At 40.4% G+C, this 25,993-nt stretch overlaps 1 protein-coding gene across 2 annotated transcripts; it reads right to left on the bottom strand.

Moving 5' to 3' along the window:
* Positions 1 to 3,385: 3,385 nt before the first annotated feature.
* On the bottom strand, positions 3,386 to 25,200 carry serpini1 (serpin peptidase inhibitor, clade I (neuroserpin), member 1). Of its 2 annotated transcripts, none has more exons than XM_017423934.3 (9): positions 25,107 to 25,200; positions 10,821 to 11,118; positions 10,302 to 10,532; positions 9,926 to 10,120; positions 8,004 to 8,208; positions 7,072 to 7,169; positions 6,147 to 6,233; positions 5,917 to 6,006; positions 3,386 to 4,232 (listed from the first exon to the last, which is right to left on the bottom strand). In XM_017423934.3, the coding sequence occupies exons 2-9, from the start codon at positions 11,095 to 11,097 to the stop codon at positions 4,156 to 4,158; spliced, it is 1,260 nt and encodes a 419-aa protein (XP_017279423.1). In that variant the 5' UTR covers positions 11,098 to 11,118; positions 25,107 to 25,200; the 3' UTR covers positions 3,386 to 4,155. The 2 variants fall into 2 exon arrangements, with proteins under 2 accessions (XP_017279423.1, XP_037836596.1); XM_037980668.1 differs by lacking the exon at positions 25,107 to 25,200 and adding an exon at positions 21,775 to 22,048 and having other exon boundaries at positions 4,156 to 4,232.
* Positions 25,201 to 25,993: the final 793 nt, after the last annotated feature.

Here is a 25,993-nt window from a genome sequence, read left to right as displayed (position 1 = left end):
CTCCAAAACACCGTTGTCACGCTGCAGACCCTGGCCACTAAAAACACCAGCCTCCTGCTGCTGTACCTGCTCTGCCAAAACGCTGTCTTCCTGCTGCAGGCCCTGTCTCCTCAAAACCTGAGCTTCCTCCTCCAGGACGTACTCCTTCAAGCCCAAAACTGACTGAGCTCTTACCGGCATTCAAGCAAAATGCCAAGAGGACGATGAACTTTCAAAGAAAGAAGCAGCTAGTCCTCCACCTGCTCTTTCTCTCCTCCTCCAGCTCCTCCTCCTCCTCAGGCTCAGTTCATGCCTGGGGTCATGGCTCAGTCCTGGCATTTTATTCTAAATAAAATATTTGAAACATTTGAAATACTTTGTAAAAACGTGTATTTATCACATCTCAAATAATATTTATGTCAATAAGCTCTTTGGCAAAGTGCAATATGTGTATATTAATAAAGTTTACCTCAGCTGATGCTGAGAATGGGCTGTCATCAGCATTTATCTCTTTTTACAGACTTTCAAAGGTCAACAATTTAATGTTTCCTATTTTATGGAGAAAATATGATAAAATGTATTGAACGGTGCTTTTGATATTTCTGAATATGTCATTTTCACAGAGGTGATCTGAACTGTTAAGAAATGCTCAGTAATTTCCTGAGGCCCAAAGATACCAGGGGCCTCATAAATAACACAGTAAACTCAACATGGAGTTTAATATTTTCCTTTGAGTGGGTAAATGAGTGTTATGTGACTTAAATGTGTGTTTAATTTTTTAAAGCACAGTGTAAAATAACTTAAAAGTAAGAAAGATTAAAAAATGTCTTTTTTACTGGGAGTAAAGTTTTTATTGGTGCATTCAGTCAGGGTTTGATTTTATGTTACAGTCTGACAAAAGAAATGAGCATTTAAAGGCAGGTTTATTCAGTAATAAGTTGAGTGAAATTCAAACAAATGGTTTACATCTCTACATGACCAGGAGTCAGCACAACAAAAGTCACACATCTAAAAGTATCAGTCCACAAACTGTAGGAGCAGAAACTGCAAACATCCACAGCTCCTGATTAACTGAACCAACATCTTACTACAAAAAGATTTTAATAAGATTCTAGTTTTTAATCACTTCACAGGTAAGATTAATTTGTAGCAACAAGCAACATTGAGTGACCAAAAAGTCTTAGATTTTATATATATAAATAAAAAGATTAAAATATAATGAAACAAGTTGAAGTGAAGGGCACCATAACTGTGTTTAGTCTTAGACCCCAAAAAGACTAAATCCACATCTGCCATTGTTTTAAACATCCAAACTGTCAAACAGATCCCAAAATACTGCAAAACTGGTTTAAGTTATAACACAGCTAAAATGTAGTAATTCTCCAAAAACTGAGCTGTTGGTGACTCCAGAGGAGGCTTCCAAACATGCAGCACATGGGATTTCCACCTGGAAGGTGCTGATCAGACTTCAGAGATATGAGCTTCTATCAACACAGGGAGAGAAAAGATCAATGAAAAAAACAGAGAAAAAAACAAACAAAAAAAAAAAAACAAACAAAAAGAAAAAGAGCAAAAGAAAAAATAAAAAACAGAACAAAAAAAAAAAGAGAGAAATCAAATTTTGAGTCTCCCTCACACAAGCAGAGTCAGGCAGACGTTCGACCCGGCAGATGTCCTCCATGGACCAAAACTCTGGGTTTTGTTTTTCATCAAAGGAGCAGCAGCACTTCTTCATCATCTTCAGATCAGCCTCTCAGCCGTCCCCTCATCATCTTCATCTGTGTCCGAGTCTGAAGGAACCTTTTGTTCCTGTTCAGGTAGTTCAGGAACCTGTTTCCTTTCAGATCCATGTTCTGTGTGAACATTTCTTTCAGGGAGAGGAATCTTTTGGATCTGAATCATTTTAAAACCTGGTAAACTCCAGCTTATTTTTATTGTGTCTTGTAAAAGCTGTAAAACCCTAGAATTGAAAGAGAGTGGATTTTTTCCCTCACCAAGAGTGTTTATGAGTCTTTTATGATCCTCCACCCCAACATCTACAGAGGTTTGGGGGAAATAGTCTGAGAGGAAAGATAAGGCTTATCAAACAACTCTCCACATGATTAATAGTCTTATGATTTATTTATTTATTTATTCTTAAAGCAACACAAAGCACTAATTTAACTTCAGGGAGGAATTATAAGTGTTTCTTTTTGTGTCAGAAACTGAAAGATTAAGCACAGACTGGCAATAATGAAAAAGTTTAGGTTCACAGTTGAACAAAAAATCTTTACAAAAAATATATATATATGGTGAGAGAAATCCCTTACTGTTTTGTCTGAAAGAAACAATAGCAACAAATCATTTGATGTAATAAATCAGTAATAAGCCCCTCTTAAATACACAAATATATTGAAGATTTAAGACAAACTACTTCCTTTTATTTATGTTTTATGCAACGTCACAACTTCTTAAATAAAATAAAATAAAAATATTTATGATTATGTCCAAAAGAGAAATTGTGCTTTAAAAATGTGCTAGGAACCTGAAAGCCAGACTCAGGAGCTTTATAGAGTGCTGCCTATTCCCACAAAGCTGTCAAGTTATAGTTCATGTTGTTCAGTGTAAATTAAAATATTTAACTCAAATCCAGGTCATCAGGCAACCGAACAGTCAAAAGTGGGAAATTGGATAAAGCGAAAATAATGAGATTATCCAAAAGCACACATGATAAGGGATTCTTCAAAGTAAAACAAAAAAATAGTTAACTCTGAAGAGTGAAAAGGCAGGCATGCCGATGGCAGACACAAACATGAGGTACAGCAAATTAGGAAAAGGTAAAAAAAAAAAATAGACATGAATAGACAATAGATTATAACCCAATTAAAGACAAAACTTCCAAAATTAGATGACTGAAGTATTAAAAAAAAGAGATTAGGAGTAAATGAATAATAACTGCCTCTCACGTCTGAAAAACTAGTCATTTGATCGAGTATTTTTAGAAACGTACTCCATATGCAGTTCCTGTACAGTTTACTGGGTAGGAGGAGAATGAAGACATAAGGCACAGATATCACCCCAGCTGGTGGGAGTAATTTAGATTATAAATAACCTCCCACACCCGTGAGCTGTGATTCCTCAATGTACAACACACTCTGCATGCTGGAGAGGTTTAAAGCTAATAAAAATGGAGGGGGTTTTAGGTTTTTAAAACATAATTAAACCTCTTTGGATATAATGGGATTGGAAATCTATCACTAATCTGTTCTTAAATAATAATTGAAACAAAATCTTTTACTTTAAAAACACAAATCAGACATCGCAAAAAAGGCTGATAGTTAGTGAAACTTATTTTTAAAGCCAAAATAAGCTACAATGTCTTTTAAATGAAAGAAGAAGAAGAAGAAAAAAACCCAGACACTTTAAAAACATGTAAGGATATACATTTTAATGGCAACACATTCATATTTTATCCAAGAAGAGAATCGTTACAGCTGGTGTTACTGGTTCTTACATGAACATCCACCTGCGTTCTCCGGTCCATCTCCACGGCAACCTGGCCTAGTTCCTCCCTGCTCACCTGCAAGACGCCCAGCTAGTTGCCTCGGTAACCACTCAGAGATGATAAGGCATAATAACTCATCAGCAGTTAAACCATGTGACTAAATGTAGAAATGTCTCAATACTGTCCGGAACAAATATATTACTAAGATTTATTGTTGAGGGGCGTGTTTGCTCTGCAATAAATACTGATCAATAAAACAGTGCCAGTGCGGCATGTAAATGAAGTGTGGGGGAAAAAAAAGAGAAGAATACTCTTAAAGAGGAACAGTTTTTTGTGATCTATATGCGCGTAAGAAGCTGCTAGGCTAAACTTAAAGGGGTCACGCGTGTTTTTTTATATACTGCATGTGTTCATTTAAAGTCAGACAAATAAAACCTTTGTAGTGAATATTTACAACGTCTGCCTGCATCTCCGTGTTTGATAATTTAAAGCTTCCAGTATAAAAAAAACACCGTCACATTACGTGTTGTATGCCGTGCCTCAATATATAATATATCTTTTAAATATTCGGCTAATATATATTCTTCGTACAGAGTATAAAACAGCTGAAGATGGCGATAGAGAATAGGTAGCATTTATGACGTCAGGAGCTGACTTTGCTGAGACTGAGAGGCCTCCCCCCCCCGCCTTGCTCACATGGAGTCGAAGTCGTGGTCGTTGGGCTCGATGACTTCCGGGGTCATGACTCGGCCCATGAAGAGGATGCACCCTGGAGGACAGACAAGAGATTACTACCATATTTTCCAGACTATAAGGCGCACTTAAAAGCCTTCAATTTTCTCAAAAAACGACAGTGCGCCTTATAATCCGGAGTGCCTTATATATTTAAGAAGTCGTGATGTTTTAGTACGACTTTGGTTAAACTACAAAGCTGCACCGCTTGCAGCATTAAGGCTCAGTTATAGTCGGGCAGGGCTCCCTGCACGGTGCGTGGACCTGAGCGAGTGGTGGAGGCGTTTATACTTGACGCTTACGTTGGTGCAGTATCCATACGTGAGTTTTGAACAGTTTGATTATCTTTGTGGTCTCTCATAGAGGGATCGTAGAATTGCTGATACAGGCAAACCAGCTCCGCTAGAGCAGCGAAATCATCCATTTTGAATGGAGCGCGGCACGCGGTACGCGCAAAGTTACAAAAATTGGGAGGTGCACGACGATGAGCCTTATAGTTCGGTGCAATTTATATATGACAAAAGTTCGAAAATGGCAATTCATTGACAGTGCGCCCTATAGTGCGGAAAATACGGTAATGTAAGCAGCTGCAAATGAATGAACCGATACAATAATTACAGGACAAAAACAAAGAACACCCTCTTTCAAAAAAGAAAGCATTTATGTATCAGGACATATTAAAATGACCTGGTCTTTACTAGGACCTAAAAATGCTCAATTTCAAGTGTACAAAACACACTACAGATTTTTAATTTTTTTCATTATTTATTCATCAAAAATAAAGCCAAAATGGAAAAGTTGTGTGTGAAACACTAAGCCCACCCCATTATTCAGTACCTTGTAGCGCCACCTTTAGCAGCAATACTTCTCAGTAGTTTGATTCTATCAGTTTCTCACATTACTGTGGAGGAATTTTGCCCATTTACCCCCTCCCGTGTTTGTTTTTGCACAGCTTTCTTGCGGTCCTGCCACAGTATTTATATAATTCAGACTGAGGTCTGAGATAAGAGACTTTCTACTGGCAGCCCTTCTGAACAAGCCGTAGGTGCTTAGTCTTTTTTCTAACTCTCATATTCTGTTCTAACATTTAATCTGCTAACTGAGGACTGTAGAGTTGGAGCTCTCTGGGTTTTTAACAATTTCTCTGAGCGTTGCACGGTCTGACCTTCGGGTGAATTTCCCAGGATGTCCACCCTTGAGAAAATTGGCGGCCATCCCAAATGTATTCCACCTGTGAATAATCTTTCTCATTATAGAATGATGAAATCCAGGAAGTTTGGAAACAACCTTTAACCCTCTCCAGATTGATGGGCAGCAACAGTTGCATCTTTAAGGTTGCTGATGTCTTTCCTCTTAGGGTTGTGTTAACACATACCTGTACGCTCCAGAGCAAAAAAAAAAAATCCTGTTTTTATTGAGGCTCACATTGACGATCATCAGTTAATCAAGTACATTTTATTACTTTGCCTTTTAAACCCCATGGAAGCAGCAAGGCTTAGTTTTTCAGCACACAACGTTTTCATTTTCACAGTTTCTGTGGTGTGTTTTTGTACTCTTGAGGTTAAATTTAAATAACTTTAGACCTTCATAATTTGTATTGTCCTGATATGTAAAACCTAAAACTGAACGAGGAAGTACGTTCTCTTCCCCATGACTGTATAGTTACCATTAAATGGATACAAAAGCCTTGAAATGGTTTTATATTAGCATCTAAAACACACCTGTCCTTCTGTTTCTGATGACAAAGAAGAATGGGTGATCTGCCATGACCTGTGGGTACAGCACCAGAGTCCTGGTCAGGGCAATCATTCCTGAAAAACAGATAAAAGAGAGAAGCATTTAATATGAATATGTTACCAACAGATGGTAATTTGTGAACCTTTAATTGATTGTGTTGTTTGAGAACCACAAAAACAAAACAAAATAGCATAAATAGAAAAACAAAGTGTACCAGATCCAACAGCTCCTTCTGCCCCCTCCTCTGTCACCTCCAGGTAGGCCTTCTGTACTGCCTTTCCAATGTACAGGTCCTTACCATCTAAACACACACACACACACACACACACACACACACACACACACACAGTTATGCAATGCCAGTCATCTTGTCTTTATAAAGTACATTAGGCTGGAGAGCGAAGGCATAACACTGAGTAATCTGTATGTACAGCTAGAAGAAGATGCCTTGTCTTGAGTACTCATTAGTAAAACTAACACCGATAGGCCGATCCCATCAAGCGACACGTTCCCACGACACAGTCGGCTCATGCACAGAATCCTGCACAATTATTTCCCCCATGACTGAAAGCATGTCAAGTGGTCTCGTCTTCATGTCGAGCTGAAGGTGTTTAAGCAGATACGAACAGGCTACAGGTTGGGCCTAACAAGCTAATGTCATCCCAGTTTCCCATCTGCTAAGAATGAAACGACTTTCATTAAAACGACATCATCCTCTTAGTTCTAACAAGGTTGTTTTTTTTTCTTGGATTAACACCATCTTGCTTTAAATATTGTTTCATACCTGGCTCTGATTTTGATGTGAAATATCTCTATGTATTTCAGTCTATACTGTATTTTGCAATATATTTTTATATACATGTAGACTTCTCACTGGGGGTCTATTTTTAATAGCTGATGTGACAGCACTGACCTGCCCACTCACCGCCAGTTACCTTGGTTACCTTAGAAACAACAAAATGCTTTTTTTCTTCCCCATTTCTTGCTGCCAACATGGGAATTATGCTGAAGCTTTTGAGGATCTTATTTATTCTACTGTTCGTTTCTGTATCTTGGTGTTTGTTATTGGAACTGACTGGTGTGTGTGGGTGGGTGGGGGGGTGGGGGTGTTATAAAGTATGTGTCAGCGTTTTGCTGACCTGTCATGGCAGAGAGATCAGCATCGTTGGTGAATATCTTCTTAATTCCCAGCTCCTGCAGCGTGCTCTTCAGATCAATCCTCTGCTCCACCTTAAACCTGAACAATAAATTCTGTTAGAGATTCTAGGAATTCAAGAAAGGGATCTGATTAACAACAAAAGGAATAACAAATTCAAAACAGCATTTAAACAGGTTACGCTCCATTTAGGGGCTTATCTAAAGAAATAAAATAAATGATGTAATGACATTTATCATACCATGAAGGGTTTCTATCTTGTTACAAATTGAGAATTTTATAGAACAGAATGTATGAGTGTAAAAGTGGAGCCTTTTAGTATTTTAGGATTTGATGAGCGGCCAGGAAAGTGTCTGATTTTATAGTTTTGATAAGTGTTTTTAAGGAAGTTAAAAAGCAGATTGCAGTAGGAAAAGGGAGCATCTATTAACACAAGTCCCTCACATTCTTCAATGGAGAACTATATATATATATATATATATATATATATATATATATATATATATACACACACACACACCCACACATCAGATGGACCCCACTGCCCTCGGCTGATTTAGGTGATGATGGCCTACATGCTAAAGCACACAGCAAGTGTTGTGAGCATTGTAATGTAAAGAAAAAAGGAGAAGAACAAGATAAATTTGGGTTTATTGCAACTGGTAATGTCATTGCAATATTCAGCCGTGTCATATTTGCATGTTTCCTGAAATTGTGCAGTCCTACATCCAAGCCAAGCACAGAACATAAAATAAAATCAGAAGCTTTATGGTATCCAGTACAAGCAAAGCCACCTATATATATACTGATTTATGACCTATAACAACACCGTAATCCATAAGTGGTTTATACAAAACGAGACAGTTTTTACATTGTTTATTTGTGTGTGTGTATTTTTTTTTTTTTTTTTTTTACCTGGGTAGGTATACCTCCACTTTTTGTCGTTTGACATTGTTGGCCCACTCCTCCAGCAGCGGCGCTTTGATGATGGGCTCCAGGGAAGCAAGAGGAACCTCCTGCCGAGGCAGCACAATCATCATGGATGTGTCCTCTCCCTCGTAGGGCATCTCTAAGACCTGGTACACACCGCCGGCCTCCTGTGAGCCGTCGCTGAACTCACCTGATTATAAGGAGGCGCACATATTAATAACGCACACATATGAAGGCACGCACACACGCTCTGACTGCTCACACATCACCTGCTTTGAATCTCTAATCAACTCAGCTGTTTCTACTCACCCATCAACCCTGTTCATTTCTAGTCATTCCAGTTATTTTGACTGTTTAAGTCATCAAATTCAAGTTTTGAGCAGGGCATCTACAACTGACTGACATTTGGAGTCAATCTGATTCAAGATGGCTGCCAGAGCCCACTGACCTTGAAAAACACAAAATGGCTATAAGTCTGTCAATTTTACAGATATTGAGCTAAAATTTGAGGTGGTAAGAGGAAAGAGTCATCCTATTTGGAGTCAACTCTGTCTAATAGCAGAATTACTGGATGGACAAATTAACTTTTAGAGTCTGCCCGATTCAAGATGGCTACTACAGCTAAGTGTCACTCAAAAAGGACTACAACCCAGCCGATTTTACAGATATTGAGCTAAACTGTCATGGGGAAGTAGCTGAGAGTCATTTACAACACTTCCAGAGAGTGACGTCTTTTATGACTAAAACGGCTACCACCCTGTCCACCCCTTAACCACAGATGATGTTAGTCTAAAACTCTGGCATGGAAGGTGGCAGGTGATACTATATATTCTGTTAAGGAGTGCTAGGCCTTTAATTCATGTCTGTAGTTATTGACTGTGATTGTGACAAGCATCACATTTTGTTATTTGGTTAAGAATTGCTTCACACCGCACGTCATCAGCTGGTGAGCACACCAAGAGATCGTCATCTCTGAATGCTTCTGTTAACTATGATGTAACATCTTAAGTACCGGCATTTAGAAAGAGCTTTAATGGAAGAATTAAAACAACAGATTTTTATTGGATTAACGTGGCACTCCAGGCGGCTTTTGCTGATGAAGTGTAAAGAATATACAGCAAACAATGTAATAATGCCATGAAATGAGAAATCAAATGCAGCCATCTCTCTACGGAGCTGTCCCTGTTTCGCAGCTCTCCGACACATAAATCCCCACATGCACACACACTATGCTACGCTCACCACAGAAACACACACACACACGTCATCCCAATTCATCCTGAGTCTGTAAATACGCAGGTGTATGCATGTGTGCGCTCTCAGCACATGCTTATAGATGGTGCTAAAATAACTGAAGTACACAAACCTTTAGTAAGAATGCAGAGACAATATGATGCAAGTGTCTCTGACAGAACAGCTCACAAAAAAAAACAAAAAACAGAACTCGATGCTGAGGAAAGACATTGCAATCATTTGCATTTAAGGGCTAAACAGATGAGATACACAAACTGAAAGGCTTGATAAATGTACAAAAAATTACTATTTTCTATCAAGAAGTAGAATTTTAAAAAATAAAAAGTTAAAAAAAATATATATATTTTTAAATAATTCTCTTTTCTGTTGGAGAACGTAAAAAGCAAGTTGGGAAAAAAAAAAATCCATGACAGTATTTCACAACTCAACACGAGCAAATGGCTCAAATCAAAAAGACATACCGGAGGTTTAAACGAGTGAGGAAAATTTTAAATAAGCAGCAGAATTCACGGAGCAGAAACGGAGAATAATGCTCCACGTATGAATATTTCAGATCCGAGATTAACATTTCAAACAACCCCAGGGAGCAGAAGCTAAAATCAAGAACTCCAGACACAGAGCGACTGGTACAAGTTTCGCTGCTGCTCTCTTACCGTAGTAGAAGTCTCCCTGCTGATACATCATGAGGGTCTGGACTTCAGAGCCGTCATCCCTGCTGAAGGAAAACGTCCGGGTATTCTCTGGCCTGAACTGGTTCTTCCAGGAGCCTCGGAAATAGACGGCGTTCACCAAGGTCAGCCGGGTCACGCTGCTGAAGTCGTCTGCTGACAGCAGCGCGCGGATCTTACCTGCGCAGAGCGAGATTGTGGTCGACAAAAGCACTCGTTGTGGTGAAGCTTTTTCAAGCCAAAATAAATGATAACGACAGATTTGTGCATCTATTGACGAAGGGGATCAAACAAGAATTCGACATGCTGTACAGATACTTTAATGTCACCTATCATTTTTATTTTGTTGTCTCCGACTCACTCTCCGTGTGGTTCTCCACCCAGGTGTTGATGCGCTCGGCAACCGCTGCCGAGTCGCTGAAATCCACCGTCTCCACCTCGGCCCGAAAGTACTTCTTCATCAGATGCAGGAAGTCGGGGTTGAAGCTGAAGCCTTCCTGCAGGAAGAGGCTGTTGGCGAATCGAATCACGTAGTGGGCGTCGTCGTCGGGAAGGGCCTCGGTCAGGTTCTGGAGCAACGAGAACTCCACTCCTGGAGAGCAAAACGAGACTGGTGCGGTCATACTGTAGCTGTGTGCAGAGATAAAATACAGGTTTGCACATCACTGGATTACTGGATTACTTGAGGTGGGTGTCATTTTAAAATGGCAGAAACCTGCTTCGAAACTGGCCTCGTTCGGATTAACTGTCAGCTTGTTGCTAGAGAACTAAGATGGATCGTGTTTATTGTAAATGAATATATATATATTTTATTTAGAACACTGTATCCAGATGTTTTTGATGGCTTTTGCTTCTAAGAGACGAGCAGAGTGTTTCTCACCTGGCAGCAGGTGGCCGAATCCCACCGCCTGTCGTATCTCCTGCAGCGAAGCCCCCCTGGCTCCCAGCTCCACCATGCCGAGGGCAACAGCCACACTCAGCGGGGAAAAAAGGATGTTTTCCTGACCCCCCGCCGCCTGCATCCGGTGGTACAGCCTGACCGAGAACTCTGATGTAGTGTCCTCTGGAATGTCCGCCGCCCGGCAACCGTAGCCCGGCAACAGGAGGGAGACGAGGAGGAGGGGGAGGAGCGAGGGGGGAACGTCCGGCATCAACATCGCAGCACAGACCGCTGAGAGCTAAGAGACAGAGGAAGGAAAGAAGCGAAAGAAAAAAAACAAAAACAAACAAATGTCAAGATTGGGAGGGGATCGACAGGAAGGGAAAAAACGGAGTGGAGATGAAGTGTGCTTGGAGAAAAGAGAAGGATGGATGAATGGGGTATAGGCTTTAGAAAGGGAACAAATATCAGGAGAGGATAGGCACTCCAAAAGAAGCAAAGGCAAACAGAGAGGTGGGAGCAAGACACGACGAGAGGAGATGATCTGGAGAGTGAAAAGGAGCCAAGAAGTAGAGAGAAGAGGATTGAGAGGATTCAGAGAGGTGAAGAGGCAGGAGGACAGCAGAGTGGAGGGAAGGGACAAAGAGAGACAGAGCCAGAGAAGATTATTGCGTAAGGGAAGGAACAGATGAAGGACAAGAGGATTTGGGAAAGCGAGTGACAGACGGAGATGAAAGCGAGAGCAGGGCTGTGGGATGACGGAAAGAAAGCCAAGGACCAGAGAGGCAGAACAGTATCTGTCAACTGTTACGCCATTTTAAACTCTATGGCCAAAAGATGTGCACAGCAAACCTAAAGGTGCTAATCCACCTGCTTACCACTAAAACGTTGTCAGCGTCAAACTGGACGCTGAGCCATGAATTCGAGCGATAAGAGAAAGGACACGTGGATTCAGGCAGACATTAATGAATATGTATGAACTACTAGTGCATCAAAACAAACAATTGTTGTGGAGAAGTTATGTTCACGTTTTCAAAATTTGTACACTTGCAATCACCAAATGCAGTGTAGCTATTTGGGTTTAGGTAATTTAGAAAATTTAAAGGCTATAAAATGATAACTATCACTAACATATGCACATAAAAGCTGATTTAAGATGGAAATGAATGCAGACGTGAGCACAGAACCACAGAGATGTATGCAACAGAGAAGTTAAACATTGTAAGAGATCTGATTTGCTTTCTGCCAGAATTTTGAGTTCAGAACCTGATCCCAGTGAATTTTAACAAATTAATTGTGTTGTATGTGGTATAAGGCACCACGTGTGTGCAAAGTAGAAGTAGGTTTAGTGTAGTAGTAAAGCAAGTCTACACAGTAACTACTTATCCATGCAGGTGTAGCCTCTGTGCACCAGCACCGTCTAAGGTTTTTATTCCTGTAGATTTAATGTGAGGTGCAGAAGATGGCACCCAGGACAGAGGCAGTCAGGTCGAGGGAAGAAAGTGCAAGAGACAGCAAAAAACAGGGACAATGAGTAAGGGATGGGGTGTAGGGAGGAAAGGGTAAAAGGAGATGGAGAAGCAAACCGCAGCATTTTTTTTTTTTATTCTTGAATCGACCCTCCGAAGACAAATAAAAAGTCTCAGGGACACAAAGATGTGGCAAGATGGAAGACCATCGTCTCAGGGCAGAATGAGGCAAACCCAGCCGAGATAATGAAATAACCTATCAAAGAGAGGATTTCCGATGAGAATGATAGAAATTCAGAAGTTTGCATTTAAATGTGTACCAGTTAAAGCAGTGGTGTCCAATCCTGGTCCTGGGGGGGCCACTGTCCTGCATGTTTTAGATGTTTCTCTGCTGTGACACACCTGATTTGAATGCCTTAGTGATTGACAGGCTTCTGCAGAACTTGAAGACCTGCTGAAGAGCAGGGAAACAACTAAAACATGGAGGATAGTGGCCCTCCAGGACCAGGATTGGACACCCCTGAGTTAAAGTCATGCAAATATTCATTTATCACAAATTAAACGTTTAGCATTCGTTGAAGGAATCCATATCACCCGCCATCTTTCATGTCAGCGTTTTAAGCCTTTCATGTGGAGAAATGAGCCGTTTTGGTCAAATCTTGCAAATGCCAATATACGCAACTTCCATGCAATATTGCAAAATCTCTCGCGATTTAGTGCTCTCAGAGTACGTGTTCTGAACAACCATCAGCTACTACCACACCAGACCATAGCTCAGTATCTGTAGAAGTTAGAACTTTTACGGTTTTGTGTTGGCTAAGGTCAACAGGCTGTAGCGCCCATCTTGAACCGGGTTGACACCAAAAGTTAATCAGTTGTTGTTTGTGGTTGTTGTACATCCGATGATTACTTTCTGAGAATTTCATTAAAATCTGTCTAAATGGTTCATGAGATATTTTGCTAACAGACAAACTAACACACACACAGACACTGGAAAAACACAATCGCCTGCCTTTTGGCGGTGAGAAATAAAAATACGACTAAAATGCATAAAACGACTCTGCTGTGGGCTTTACTCAACATTTCAATCAACAGTCTAGCCTTGATGCTTGTTGATATAATATATTAGATCATAAGATAATACCTGATAAACTACTTTAAACATTTATTAACAACTAACTGAAATGTTTTTGCGACATGTAAATACAGGCGAAAGTCGTGGGTGACGCGAGTGAAACTGAGCCCCAAACAACCAAAATTTAAAAATGTGTCACATACTGGGTGAAGTTTAAAACTTGATCACAAAACTGAGCAGATTAGTTCACAGAAACCCGTCCCAGCAGAGCTGAAGTCACCGTATATTTGTGCACTTTACTGAGCACTGAAACGAGGCCGGTCAGAACGAGGGATCGGGGCCTTTATCTTTCCCCTGCTTCCCTCGGCGTTTCCATGCCCTCGCAGTTTTTTTCCTTTCTCTCCATTAATCCATATTCCATCTCTCCTCTCGGACTTTCTCTGACTCTTTACCTCTGCACGCTGCAAAAGGGATAAACATCGCGGCGCTGCGGTTGCCAGGCAACGGCGTTTTGTGCTGGCCAAACTGAAAAACAGAAGAGTCAGTGATTTATGGCGCAAACGTGGAGAGGGGAGATGTTGGACGATAAAAGAGATAACAGAGATGCTTGGTCTGTTTTCTCTGTTGTGACGCTGACGGCTCCAATTAGCGGCTGGAATCTGCTTTGCCATATGTGCGAGGCGGCAGGTGACCGCGCTGTCAACAACATCAACAATGGGCATGGGCCAGAAAATTAGTGGCCCATCCCGTCCTTTCTTCTCTGACATGTGCCAGCCTCCCTTCCCGAACAGAGCCAGGCCGAACAACTGTACGCCTCGTTTTCACGTCTGCAGTTCTGCTGTAGACCTCCACTGTTCTCCTGAAGCTATTAAAAACCAATCAGGATATCGCAATCCTGCACCGGGTGATTATTATTTTCACCCCAATGCTGTCCTACTGTTAAAAAAAAAAACAAAACAAAAAAACCCCTCGCTACAGCACACAATCTGGGGTTGAAAATAATTTAAAAAACTGCTACATTTCCCCACTTAGATTTAGGGTCGCAAAGACTGCAGAGCTAAACATTTTCGACAACGAACACTTTCCACGTTGAAAAGAAATGCGCCGTAAAAAAACAAACGGAGATTTGAAACAGCCTTAAGAGTAACTAACAGAGAAGCTGAAGAAAAAGTGGAAATGATGACAGACGAAAATCAGGTTTTATTGTAACTGGGTCAAAGAAACACATAAATCATCTCTAACCCCTTTTTTAAAAAAACAAAAAAACATCATTGTGAGTCTGCACATGTATCCCTTTTTCTGTACAAGAAACATTTATGTTCTTCTCTGGTAGCAACTTGTTAGTCTTCCATAAATGTAATACTAAAATTAAAAAAAGGCAACAAAATTGAAACAAAATAAATAACAGCTTAAAACTCAATGAACTGAAAAACAAAAAACAAACGTAAAAATGAACGTACTTTATGTGATTTACTTACAATAATGAAAGTATGTGATTACTAGGTGAGTGATCAGGCCTGTGTCTGTGTTTGTTCATTCGACTGTCTGTTAGCAAAATATGTCATAAACCAGTGGATGGATTTTAACAAAACTCTGAGAAAGTGATCACTGAACGTACATCTACAACTGATTTACTTTAGGAGTCAACCAAAAGAAGTCAAGCTGGATGAGATACAGCCAAAATTGTGTTTCCAGTGATCAGTTGGCTGTGGCGGCCATCTTGGAAAGCTTTGGAAACATCCTTGATACGCAAATTACAACCTTACTTGACTTTACAGCCTTTTCAACAAAGAAATCCAATAACTGAGCAGACACAAAGCTCATATGTCATGCTGTTTATCCGATGTTGCCCAGAAAAACAGAAGGATCCAGAGGGAGTGTGGAGAGTGTGTGTGTGTGTGTGTGTGTGCGGAGGGGGTTCTGGCAGAGATGGAATCGCAGCTAATGTTTCTGACCTTCTGAGCTGTGGGAGCTGAACTTCTCAGAAACAGTCGTTCCTGTTTTCTGTAAGGAAAGACCCAGCAATGCAGCTCCACCTGGGAAAGTAGCGTGAAGCATGACTGTGTGTGTGTGTGTGTGTGTGTGTGTGTGTGAAGGTGTGCATGTGCGAGCGGATAACAACACCATGGGTGGCGGGCTTTTTCCGCTGGAAATGGTGACGCCGTTCTGACCTTTTGGAGTGGTACAGCGCTCGGTCAACAAGGGGGTCCAAAACACTTTGGCCACTCGGCTGTTGATAACTACAAGCACAACTTTAGCTCAGGCGGGTTTCCCTACGTACCTTCAAAGAGATCGAGGAAGCCTAACACCAGGCTGTTATTAAAGACGTAACATTCCTTGAAGAAATGCATATCGCCCATCACCTTTCATGCTAGAGTTTGAAAACTAAGACCACCTTATGCTGGAAAATGACAGAGTTGTATCCAGATTTATCTACCTGGAGTTCCAGTTATTTTGCTTAAACCTTAAAAACAGCAATTTCATTTCCTATCACACTCAGAGTATGTGTTGTGAATGACTCTCAGCTACAGCCACACCAAATTTTACCACGATATTCATAAAACTGACTGAATTATAGCCATTTTGGTCTTTACTTAGGGCAGAAAACGGGTTGATTTCAAAAGTTACACGGTTGTAGGCGTACATCCAACATTTACTTTCTGCAAGTTTCATGAGATATTTTGGTAACAGACAGGTACACGAACAGACCCAAGTGGAAACATTATCGTTTGTCTTTGCATATCGACAAAAAAAAAACGCTCTCTCCTGACCTAAAGATGTCCGAAAATCTGAACGCAGTTCAGGTTACGAGAGTCTAATCCTGACAACCCGATTATTTCCACGCGTTTAAACTCGCCGGCCTTTAAAAGCGGCCGCTAATCTCTCCGTGTAGTCCTAATTCTCTGACAAAAAAAAAAAAAAACAGATCGGTGCCTGACATTTCCACAATCAAATCGTGACGTCATCCGAAGCCGCAACACGTACATAATCCTTACTGCCATTTAAACTCGACACCTTCCTACAGCATGCCTCCAAGGCCGGGGGAATTTACTAAACATCCTCATTCATGATTCAAATCCACAGGTACACACACACACACACACACACACACTTTGAGGTTTCCACATAGAATTCCAAAACAGGGTTACCAAGGCAACAGCAAGTGATGGGCATTTTTCTTTTTGCCAAACTGACAGAGAGACAGTTTTATTTCTGTATTTTTTTTTACCGTTAGCATATATCTTATTTCTTTAAAGTAGGCAGATAAATTCTGTCTCTCATTTCATACTCAAGTAAACAATTTCTGTCTCCAATAACGTCTCCGTTTGCAGGATCTCTGCACATCAGTTCCAGTCACTTAATGCCCTCTCTGTAAAACACACACACACACACACACACAATTAACAATCAAGACTGCATTACAAACAACAAGACAAACATTCTCCATTCTCCTCTCTGGAAAGCCCCGACAGCATCTCCCTCATCTGTTCAAATCCATGGACCTTTTTTTTCCCCCCTTTCTTCTCTCCACTCAGGCTCTTACACTTCCAAAGTGCTGAGGCTTTGACAAATTCTGTGAAAATGCTAACATCCCATTTCATCAAGGCCCTTTTCCTCTGGGGATAAACTGCAGAGAATGATGTCTGTGATTATGGCTGGCCTAGAAAAACCTCGAGTTTCTGCGAAGGCTGCTCTTTGTGAAATGGCAGGCTAATCTTGGCGTGATTTTCACTGCGTTGTGTTTAACTTATGAAGGGGCTTGCCGGTGCCGAGATAATGGATTCTGATTATCATTCATGAGTTTTCCTCGGAGGTGCCGAAAGGGGGCAGCTTTTAATTTGAAACTTGAACTGAGTCAAACGCGAGAAGACACATGCACGGCCGCGCCGAAACTGATTAAACTTACATAAAACCTACATCATCAATCTTATATCACTTCTGTCTGTGTAAGTGTTTTTTTTTTCTTTTTCTGCTTCTCTGCTTTCAGTTGTCATTGCAGTGACAGCGCACGGAGCTGTGGCTCACTGTCTGAACTAACCGTACCATGCAGGTGTGAACCAAAAGCAGGCCTGAGGCTTAAAAACGGAGATCTGCCACTTTTCCTGATGGAGCTCATAACTGCAATTAGAGAAACTGGATTTTCTGTGAAAGTACACCTTGAATGCTGAGCGCTGAATGACTTTGCTGAAGGAGATGAAACTGAGTTGTTAAAGTTAAAAGAAGCAGAAAGCTAGCTAAAAGCTAAAAAGGACCAAACCGTAGCCAAAATCCAAACGTGGCAAAGTGCTATCTAAAAACTAAAAGTAGCAATACGCTATCTAAACAAAGCAAAACAAAAGCTAAATGTTGCAAAAGGCTAAGTAAAAGCTAAGAATAGCAAAAAGCTAGCTGAAAGTAGACAAATGGGAGCTAAAAGCTAAACCTAGCAGAACAGATGCTAAAAAAAATCGAGCGAGTATGCTGACGCAGATTTGAAAGAGAACAACGTCTCTGAAGGAAATGAGGAGCTCTTAACGTACTTCTGTGGGGAGAATATTTGTAAATAAAGTGAAATATATTGAGAAGTATAAAAGTTACACAAACCTAATATAAAAGCGCTCATCTCCTGAATGAGCTGAACGTTTTGATGTATGAATGGCTAAAACGGGACAAAGTTTGCTGATGTAGTTGGACTGAAAAACAGTTGTGTGGAAAAAGAAAAAGTGGGAAAACAATAGCGCGGACGCTGACTCAGCGTTCCCACAGTTAGGCAAATTGCTTGATGGATCAAAATCATTAGGCTGATTATTGCCCAAGGATGTTTTTAGCTTATCAGCTGCAGCCGTGTCAGAGCATAGAGATGCTAAATCCCATTTCACTCCTTCACCGTACTTTTTCAGCTTAACTCTTATATTTTGTGCATCCACGTTGGGGGAAGAATGAAGTAATGGCTGCTAGTTCTTGAAATTAATTCAGTTTTCAGGCTTTAAAAATCTTCGAGAATGCCTATAAGGGTTTGAGCTTTCTGATGCCGCTAGTATTCTTCAGTCACAGTTGTTTTTGTTTGCCTTGTAGACTGGAATATGTAGAAATAATAAAACGATATAGATATCTCCCCACCCCTAAAGAAAACCTGGTCAACCTCCAGTTGCTCTTTTTGCCACTTTGATGAACTACCTGTGTGTTTATCACCTACTGCTTACCCACTGACGCAGAGAACCAAAGCAGAATGGAGAATATTTTCCCCAAAGGGGCTGCAATCAAGCCAAACGCCTTTCAAGGTCTTTAACTTCATTGCGATCGAAGGAGGAAAAAAAAAATGGCTCTGTGCTCCAGCGGTGGGTGGGAACTTCCATTAAGGAACGCAATTAAATTGATCCAATTTATCAATCAGGCTGTCTGGCCTGCACCAAAGCTACCACACAAGCAGGTGATACAGCGCAGTGTATTTCATCTGGGCAGTTTTTTTAGTCAAATGGTGCTTTTCGATTAAAATACTGACTGTGCTTAAGAAAAAAAAAAGAGAGAAATTAATACCACTGTCACAACAGGTTGATGTGATCTGACTGATCAAAAAGCTGCAACACGAACACCCTGTTACACACTATAATGTATTGGACTTGTGACAATGAATTCCTGTTTTGTAAGACATTTTTTTTTCTTTCATCTACAAGTAAATAAAAACAGAGGAGAAATAAACAGCTGTTAGTTTGGTACGCTAACAATTCATAAAGGCTTCAAAACAGCCTTCATGTCATCAATCCTGCTAACATTCAAGGGTTAACCTGCTGAAAAGAACCTGGCAAATATCCCACCCCCCCATGTAACAGTACCGTACAGTTTCAGTCATTTCTGTTTGAAGTGAAATCTGTCAGCAAAAACAATGCATTGACAAACGATCAAAGAAAACAAATAGGTCAACTTATGATCATCTGTTTCTTCAAAAATATACCCAAAAATGGAAACAAGAGAAAACTCAGGGCATCTATGAGTGTGCAGATTGCGATGCTGCTTAGTAAATATTAATTTAAAAAAGATAAATACTGGTAATCGGCTTTCCCTTCACAGTCTGTAAAAACATTGCACCGAACAGCTTCATCACCAGATTAACTTTTTACTTTAGATCCAACAGGGAGGATGGGATTCCAATAGATTTAAACGCTGACAGTCAAATCTAGTGTATTTTAATTTAATAAGCTCCCCCAACATTTGAATCGTAGACTGTCTCTTCAGCATTGGCTCATTCACAGCTTTTACTTGGACAATTTAATTAACTAAATTTCCCCATGCAAAATGAAGCCTAATCAAGTCTGGAGATAATTGAGAAGCCAGTTGAAGGTAGCGTGTGCGCTGAAAGGCCACTCTGACCGAAGTTGGAGGTTTTCACGTGGATGCTCATTAGGAACCCTTCATTAAAGTCAAAACCAAAGCTGAAAGCACCTTTATATCATTACCAAACAAATATAAAAGCTGCTCTTAGCAATAAGCACTTTTTTCCCAATCCTAAACTCCCAGCCCTGCCGTTTTAAGCCACTCCAGTAGCAGACAAAATGACCAATCTGCAGCCCATTTTCACCTCAGCACCTAAACTTAATCAGGTCCTTGTTGGGAAATGAAAATGCACCACGGAGCCTGCCTGGAATCCCAGAATGCTCGCCGCCTTCATCCCGGCGGGCAAATGAACAACCCCTATCAATCACGGCTACACCCAGAAGGAGAGAGACACATAAGGTGAAATGCAGTGAGGGAGGAGAGACAGAAATGAGCCGAAATTTATTCAAAACTAGAGAAACTGCATTTTCTGCTAAAACGCGGTGTGAATGCTAAAACGGGGATGACTTTGCCCAAATTTGTTGAAGAAGCTGAAGCCGAATGGTTTGAAGTTAGAACAAGCGGAGCAGAACTAAAACGAGCAGAACCGCAGTTAAAAGTGAAAATGAGCAGAAACGGGAGCTACAAGCTTCCAAACCATAGCTACAATTTAGAATGAGCAAAAGAGGAGCTAAAAGCTAAAATAATAATAATAAGACGAAAATAAAACAAGTGGATTTCGAAGAGAACACTGGTTTGAAAGAGTTGAAGAGATCTCAGTGCATTTCTATGGGGAGATTTATGTAAATATGTTAAATATTTTGAACAACATAAGATATAAAATCCAAAAGTCACACTATCCCTGGTTGAGCTGAATGTTTTGATATGAAAAGGGTAAAACGGCTGAAAGTATGCAGATGTCGTTGGAATACAAAAAATACATCTAGAGGAAACTAGAAACGGGACAACAACAGTGCAAAGCTGAATGAGGATTCAACCAGAATGATGCTCTGGAGGTTTTCAGGAAAATAATAAAGAAGTAGATAAGATGATGGGAACAGGAAGTGAACTGAGGAGCTGAACAGAAGCGGCCTCCATGCTAGTTTTGACTCCCAGGTGATGATATCCAGCAAGCCCCTGTGCACAGAGCATGTTGACTGACAACACCCCCACTCCCCCCTCAACCCAGCCAAGGTAAACTCAACAACGTCTTTAAATGTACCGTGTATCAGAAAACACCTAAACTCCCACACACTAACAGACAGGGTGCTGTGGGAGCGCATTTGAGAGCCTTGAGCTGTAACTATATTGAGCTGTGTTTGAGGTCAGCACAAAAAGTTAAAAAAAAAAAAAAGGACTAGAGGCCTTTTCAAACAGACTTGACACAGAGGAGCTGCCGGAGTGCAAGAAAGGTCACCGTCAACGACTCCGACGGGGGAGATGGGAGGGAGGGTATATTGTTTGGGGGTAACGGGTGAGACCAAGAGACCAGAAAGGTTATCTTGATTTGGAAGGAGCAGAGAGGAGTCACACACACAACCTGAACTGTGATTGGTTGGTTTGATTGAGGTAGATACAGTAAAAATTAGAAATATGTTTGTGTTTTTTTTTGTATGTGTTGAAGCTATTCAACAACAGCCAAGACTTTTCAGCTTCAGCTCATCCTATGAGCTCTGTGTAAGAAGATGTAAGTTATCAGTGTCATATGTTGGCTTTATTTGAGATTTATGGTGAAGTTCTCCGGTTGGTTTTCTTTGGATTGTTATGAGGTTTGGTACTTTGGCTATCTAGTAATGGTTTTATTTTATTTTTGTTTGCTGAAACCCCAATAGCTCCATCCAGCTCCTAACATGACGCCTGTATTCTGTTAGTAATCAGCACACCTGTTCTCATTCAGTAATCACCTCTGCCAGTACTCAAACCAGTGTCTCACTGGAAACAAAACTGCGAAAAAAAAAATTGAATTTTCATTTGCAGTGTTTGTGATCAAGAGAGCAGTGAGTCATGCCAAAGTGTTTCAAAAAATCACAACTTTTTTTGTGTGCACAGCTCGCAAAACTGTATTCTAGGCTGAGCACATTGTTTTGTTGCCAACCTCCTCGATCCGCTCTGTACCTACCTTGGCAGCCGCCTCACCGTCTAAGATTAAATCTATGTCATAGTCTGGTATTTTCAGTTTGTTGTTTTTGATTATTGTCTTGTTTCTGTCATGGTTTGGTGATTTCAGTTTGTTGTTTTGATTATTGTCTTGTTCGGTTTGTGTTATTGTTTCAGTTTAGTTTTTCCTGTTCATGTCTTGTCACTTTCTCCTCCCTCAGTAACTTGCCACGCCTCATTCTTCCATACCATGCTGTTCTGTTACATTCCAGTCTTTCATGCCACACCCACATTACCATAACANGCAACACCCATCTCCACCTGTTGTCAATCTTCATTACTCACCTGTGCCCACTTCACCTGATTGTCCCCAGTGTTTAAAACTTGGTCTTCCTCTCCACCTCCCTGCCGATTCATTGTTGCTGGTTAGATGTTGATTGTTTGTGTTCTGTTCTAGTCTTGTCTCTGGTCCCTCCTCGTTTTGCCTTGCCTTGTCTCGCCTTTGTCTACCGTTTGGATTTTTGTTATAGTTGTTTTGCTGCCACGCCAGCCCTTTGTTTTCTGTTTTATTATTTAAATAAATTTTAGTTTCTTGGAAGTGAGTCTGCGCCCTGGGTTCATCTTGCCCTCCACCATCACGACAATCTACTGGTGTACACTTTTGAAATAAAGAGAGGCAGATTTTTAAGAATGGATATTATTTACAGTATCATCGATTGGGATTTAGACCTGGAGCCTTGGATGTTTTCTCTATAAGGAGAGCTCCCATGCAGGTGTCAAATTCAACTCTAGAGTTATAAACGAAAAAGGCTTCTGCATGCCTACAACTCTGACTATTTTGAGAGCAGATTTGTCACACAAATTCTTGAAAAATGTTCTTAATTTAGGTGACAAGACCTCCATGACTCACGGGGACATTGAGAACTCCCCTGAATGTTTCTTTATTTTAGAGACTCCCATCTGAACCCTGTTCTCCACCTAGTGTCCAACAGTCCCTGCTTTTTCCTCAGTTGTCTGTCACGTTCTCCGTTCACCTACATACATCTTGCTGGTTAGTCTTAAAAGTCTTATTTGCTCCTGAGATTGTCTCCTACGTTGCTGCTTTCAGTCCCGCTTCGACTCATCATCCACCATCCATGACACTTGGGTCTCCGTTGACACAGAATGTGCCGACTCGTTTTTGTAGTTCAGATCCAGAAAATAAATTTGTTTGTGCGTTTTGCTCGTCTATTGTACTACCAAACAACGCAAAGATCCGTTTCTGTTACTTTCATCACCCCCTCTCCACCCTTCAGAGTCAATAACCAATGGAAGGTTGGATTCCAAGATGGATGCTGGTGTGAGTTACTTTTTAAAATGCAGAAATGAGCCCATCCATCCATCCATCCATCCATCCATCCATCCATCCATCCATCCATCCGATTCAAAATAACATGCATGTTTTAAAAAAAACACGCAAACCCCTCACAAATAAATTGCAGTTCGAACCAGGATACTTCTTTCTTTGAGGCCACAAACTGTACAATTTTCATTATTATTTTTAAAGTTTAAAGGCTATTTCACCATCTTAAGTTACTTTGGGAGTAACAGTCTCAACTTTTTGTATCTTTTAATTCTGATTTTGTGCTTTTTATTTGTAAACTGATCTTTATTTTAATGCCAAACCTCCTTTTTTGTGTGTGGTTTATACTTCTCAAGTGAAAAACAAATGCTAAAATAGAAGAAATAAGTTCTTTAACTGCATTTCTGCATGATTTCGGTTTAACATGGACTTAAAATGTTGTCTAAACTGTGACTGCTTTGTGAACAGGCTGACAATGAAATTATTTTCAGACATAAACAGATATAATTTTTTTTACAAGATGATTACTTCTGTTCTTTTCTTCTTCTGCATGTTCCCTTCATTTTGTAACCAGGGCAAAACTAATGCATTTAAAATTAAGGGCAGATCAATCTTGAATACTTTTCTTCATCAGTTTATTAAAAAAAGTGCATAGCAGACTTGGTTCTAGCTCGAGGAAACACATATTTTCTAGCCTGTAATAAACAACTACGCTGTTTATTACAGCCCCCCCACCCCCCCTATTCTCAGCAGGAAAACCTGACAGAAACACATCGACAGTGATGCACGTCCACATGCAGATTTGGACGGCTGTGGCAGCTCCTCCGTGCGAGAAATGTTCAAAGACAACTGCTTGCGTCTCCCAGTCCCTCCTCGTTTGTTTTCGCTTGGATGCTTTGAAAGACATTTAATTATTGAAATGCAATTAAGGCATTAATGCTCTGTGGGAATAGGCACAACACACACACACACACACACACACACACACACACACACACAGACACAGACACACACACACACACACAGGCACTCACACCGTAGGCAAACAGCTGGTTATCAGCAGAGATTAGGTAGAGATTCAAAGGCATATGAGATTAATTCACTGGGATTAGGATTTAAAAGGATACTTGTTTCTTTCTTTTCTTTTTTTTATTTTCTTTGAGTCTAAAATGGCAACTATAAACCTAAATGAGGATTTAAGAGGACAGAGGGAAACAGAGATCGTGAGAAATTAGAAAGAAGAACATTGACCATGTTTATTATAGCTATTATAATAAACGTTTCTTATCTGAGAGAAGATGTTAGGAATAAAAACGACTATATTTAAAACATGTGATTATATTTAACATTTTCTCCTCAAAGAATATAGAATAGGAGGTGTGATGCCTTTTAAACAAAAACAGTATTTTTTTAAACAAGCCCAAAATGTCTGATCAACATCATCAACATAAATTATCCTCAAAATCACCAAGAGTACTCGCACATCAAATACCTGCATCCAGGAGGCATGCGTGTGAACTGGTGTGTGAGTGTGTGTGTGTGTGAGGAGGGAGGAGGAGGGGGTGTTTGGGTGTGGGTTTACGAGAATCTACTTTGTTAGTTTTCACCCAAATTCACTCAATGCGTCTCTGGCTGCATTTCAAGGACATCAAGCACATCCCATATGATTCCAGAGGGTAAAAAAATAAAAAATAAAATAAAAAAAAAAACAAACAAATATCCTCGGGTGGTGGACACACACACACGGGCTTTAATTATACCCCTCCCTTATTGAAAGCCCACACATGTTGATTACGGCATTTTTATTTATTTATTTTTTATTATATTAATGTCTATATATGCTCTGAAACATCTCCACATTCCCCACCTTACCTCAAAATTTATTCTATCTATTGAAAAAAACTTAATATTTTGGTGTAGCAAACGTCCTTCTGTTCTGTGGCCCGGATATAAATGAGTAAAAGCGACATGAGTGGAAGCACCACACGGACGAGGCATAAATCGTCTCTTACCGTTAAAGGGAGTCAGGTAGCGCCGGATGGACGAACAGATACGAGAGGCTTCTCTCTGACGCTCTCATCCGCAGCTCGCTGCTTGTTAATTTGCCGCAGACTCCGCCCCCTCCGCCCGGATTGGCCCAACGGAGCCCATCCAAAGAGTAAAGAAGCGGGTCGAAATAAGTCGCTGCTGAACATTTCCTGGTTGGCATGTGGAGCATCGTCTGCTCGAGTAGCTTATGTATCAGTCATGACGAAGGCCCTCACTCACGCGTGGGCTTCCTCGTGTTATTCAGTTGTACGCCACGCGAGTATTTTTCACACCTTATTTTTTCCTGCAACGTACTTTATTTACTCTGACTCTTTGCTTCGTCGCTGCAAAGGCTAGTTTTGCTTTAGCAAATCAAAGTAGTGCTGTGCGCAAACTGCGGTATCGATCCTACAGCAAGTAAACACAGAATCAGTGTCACCGAAATCGATCTTATTCGATACTTTAGGCTATTAAGTTCATCAGTATGCTAAATCTGAATGTATTTTCATGGCTAATAAATGACTGACTTCTGCTCTCTACTGTTATATATCTGATTATTTGCACTTTAAAACCCAGGACGGCATTTTTGCAAAGTTTAGTCCAGCTTCTAAAAACAAACAAAACGAAACAAAACAATAATAATAATAATTGCAATTTACACTTTCTGTGACAATTCAGTGAGAATCCTGAGCGTTGAATGACTTTGCTCAAATTTGCTAATAAGCTGAAACGGAGCTCAAAAGGAGCAAGGCTTTAAATACTGGAACAGCATTCACACAAATATTAATGTAAGTAACTGAATTTGCAAAAATTGTATAAGCACAAACAAATGTTTTAGAAATTACATAACAAAAAAATAAAAAATTCAGAA

The sequence above is a fragment of the Kryptolebias marmoratus genome, linkage group LG2 (assembly GCF_001649575.2).
Source record: "Kryptolebias marmoratus isolate JLee-2015 linkage group LG2, ASM164957v2, whole genome shotgun sequence".
Taxonomy (NCBI): Eukaryota; Metazoa; Chordata; class Actinopteri; order Cyprinodontiformes; family Rivulidae; genus Kryptolebias; species Kryptolebias marmoratus.
The sequence above is the reverse complement of the archived record's forward strand: the minus strand, read 5'-3'. Positions and strand labels throughout refer to the sequence as shown.

Coding starts and splice junctions, on each gene's coding strand:
- serpini1 (XM_017423934.3), bottom strand. CDS start 11,097: ATGTTGATGCCGGACGTTCCCCCCTCGCTCCTCCCCCTCCTCCTCGTC. Junction 10,121..10,301: donor GGTGGAGAACCACACGGAGA/GTGAGTCGGAGA, acceptor CGCTCTGCGCAG/GTAAGATCCGCGCGCTGCTG. Junction 8,209..9,925: donor GCAGGGAGACTTCTACTACG/GTAAGAGAGCAG, acceptor CCTTATAATCAG/GTGAGTTCAGCGACGGCTCA.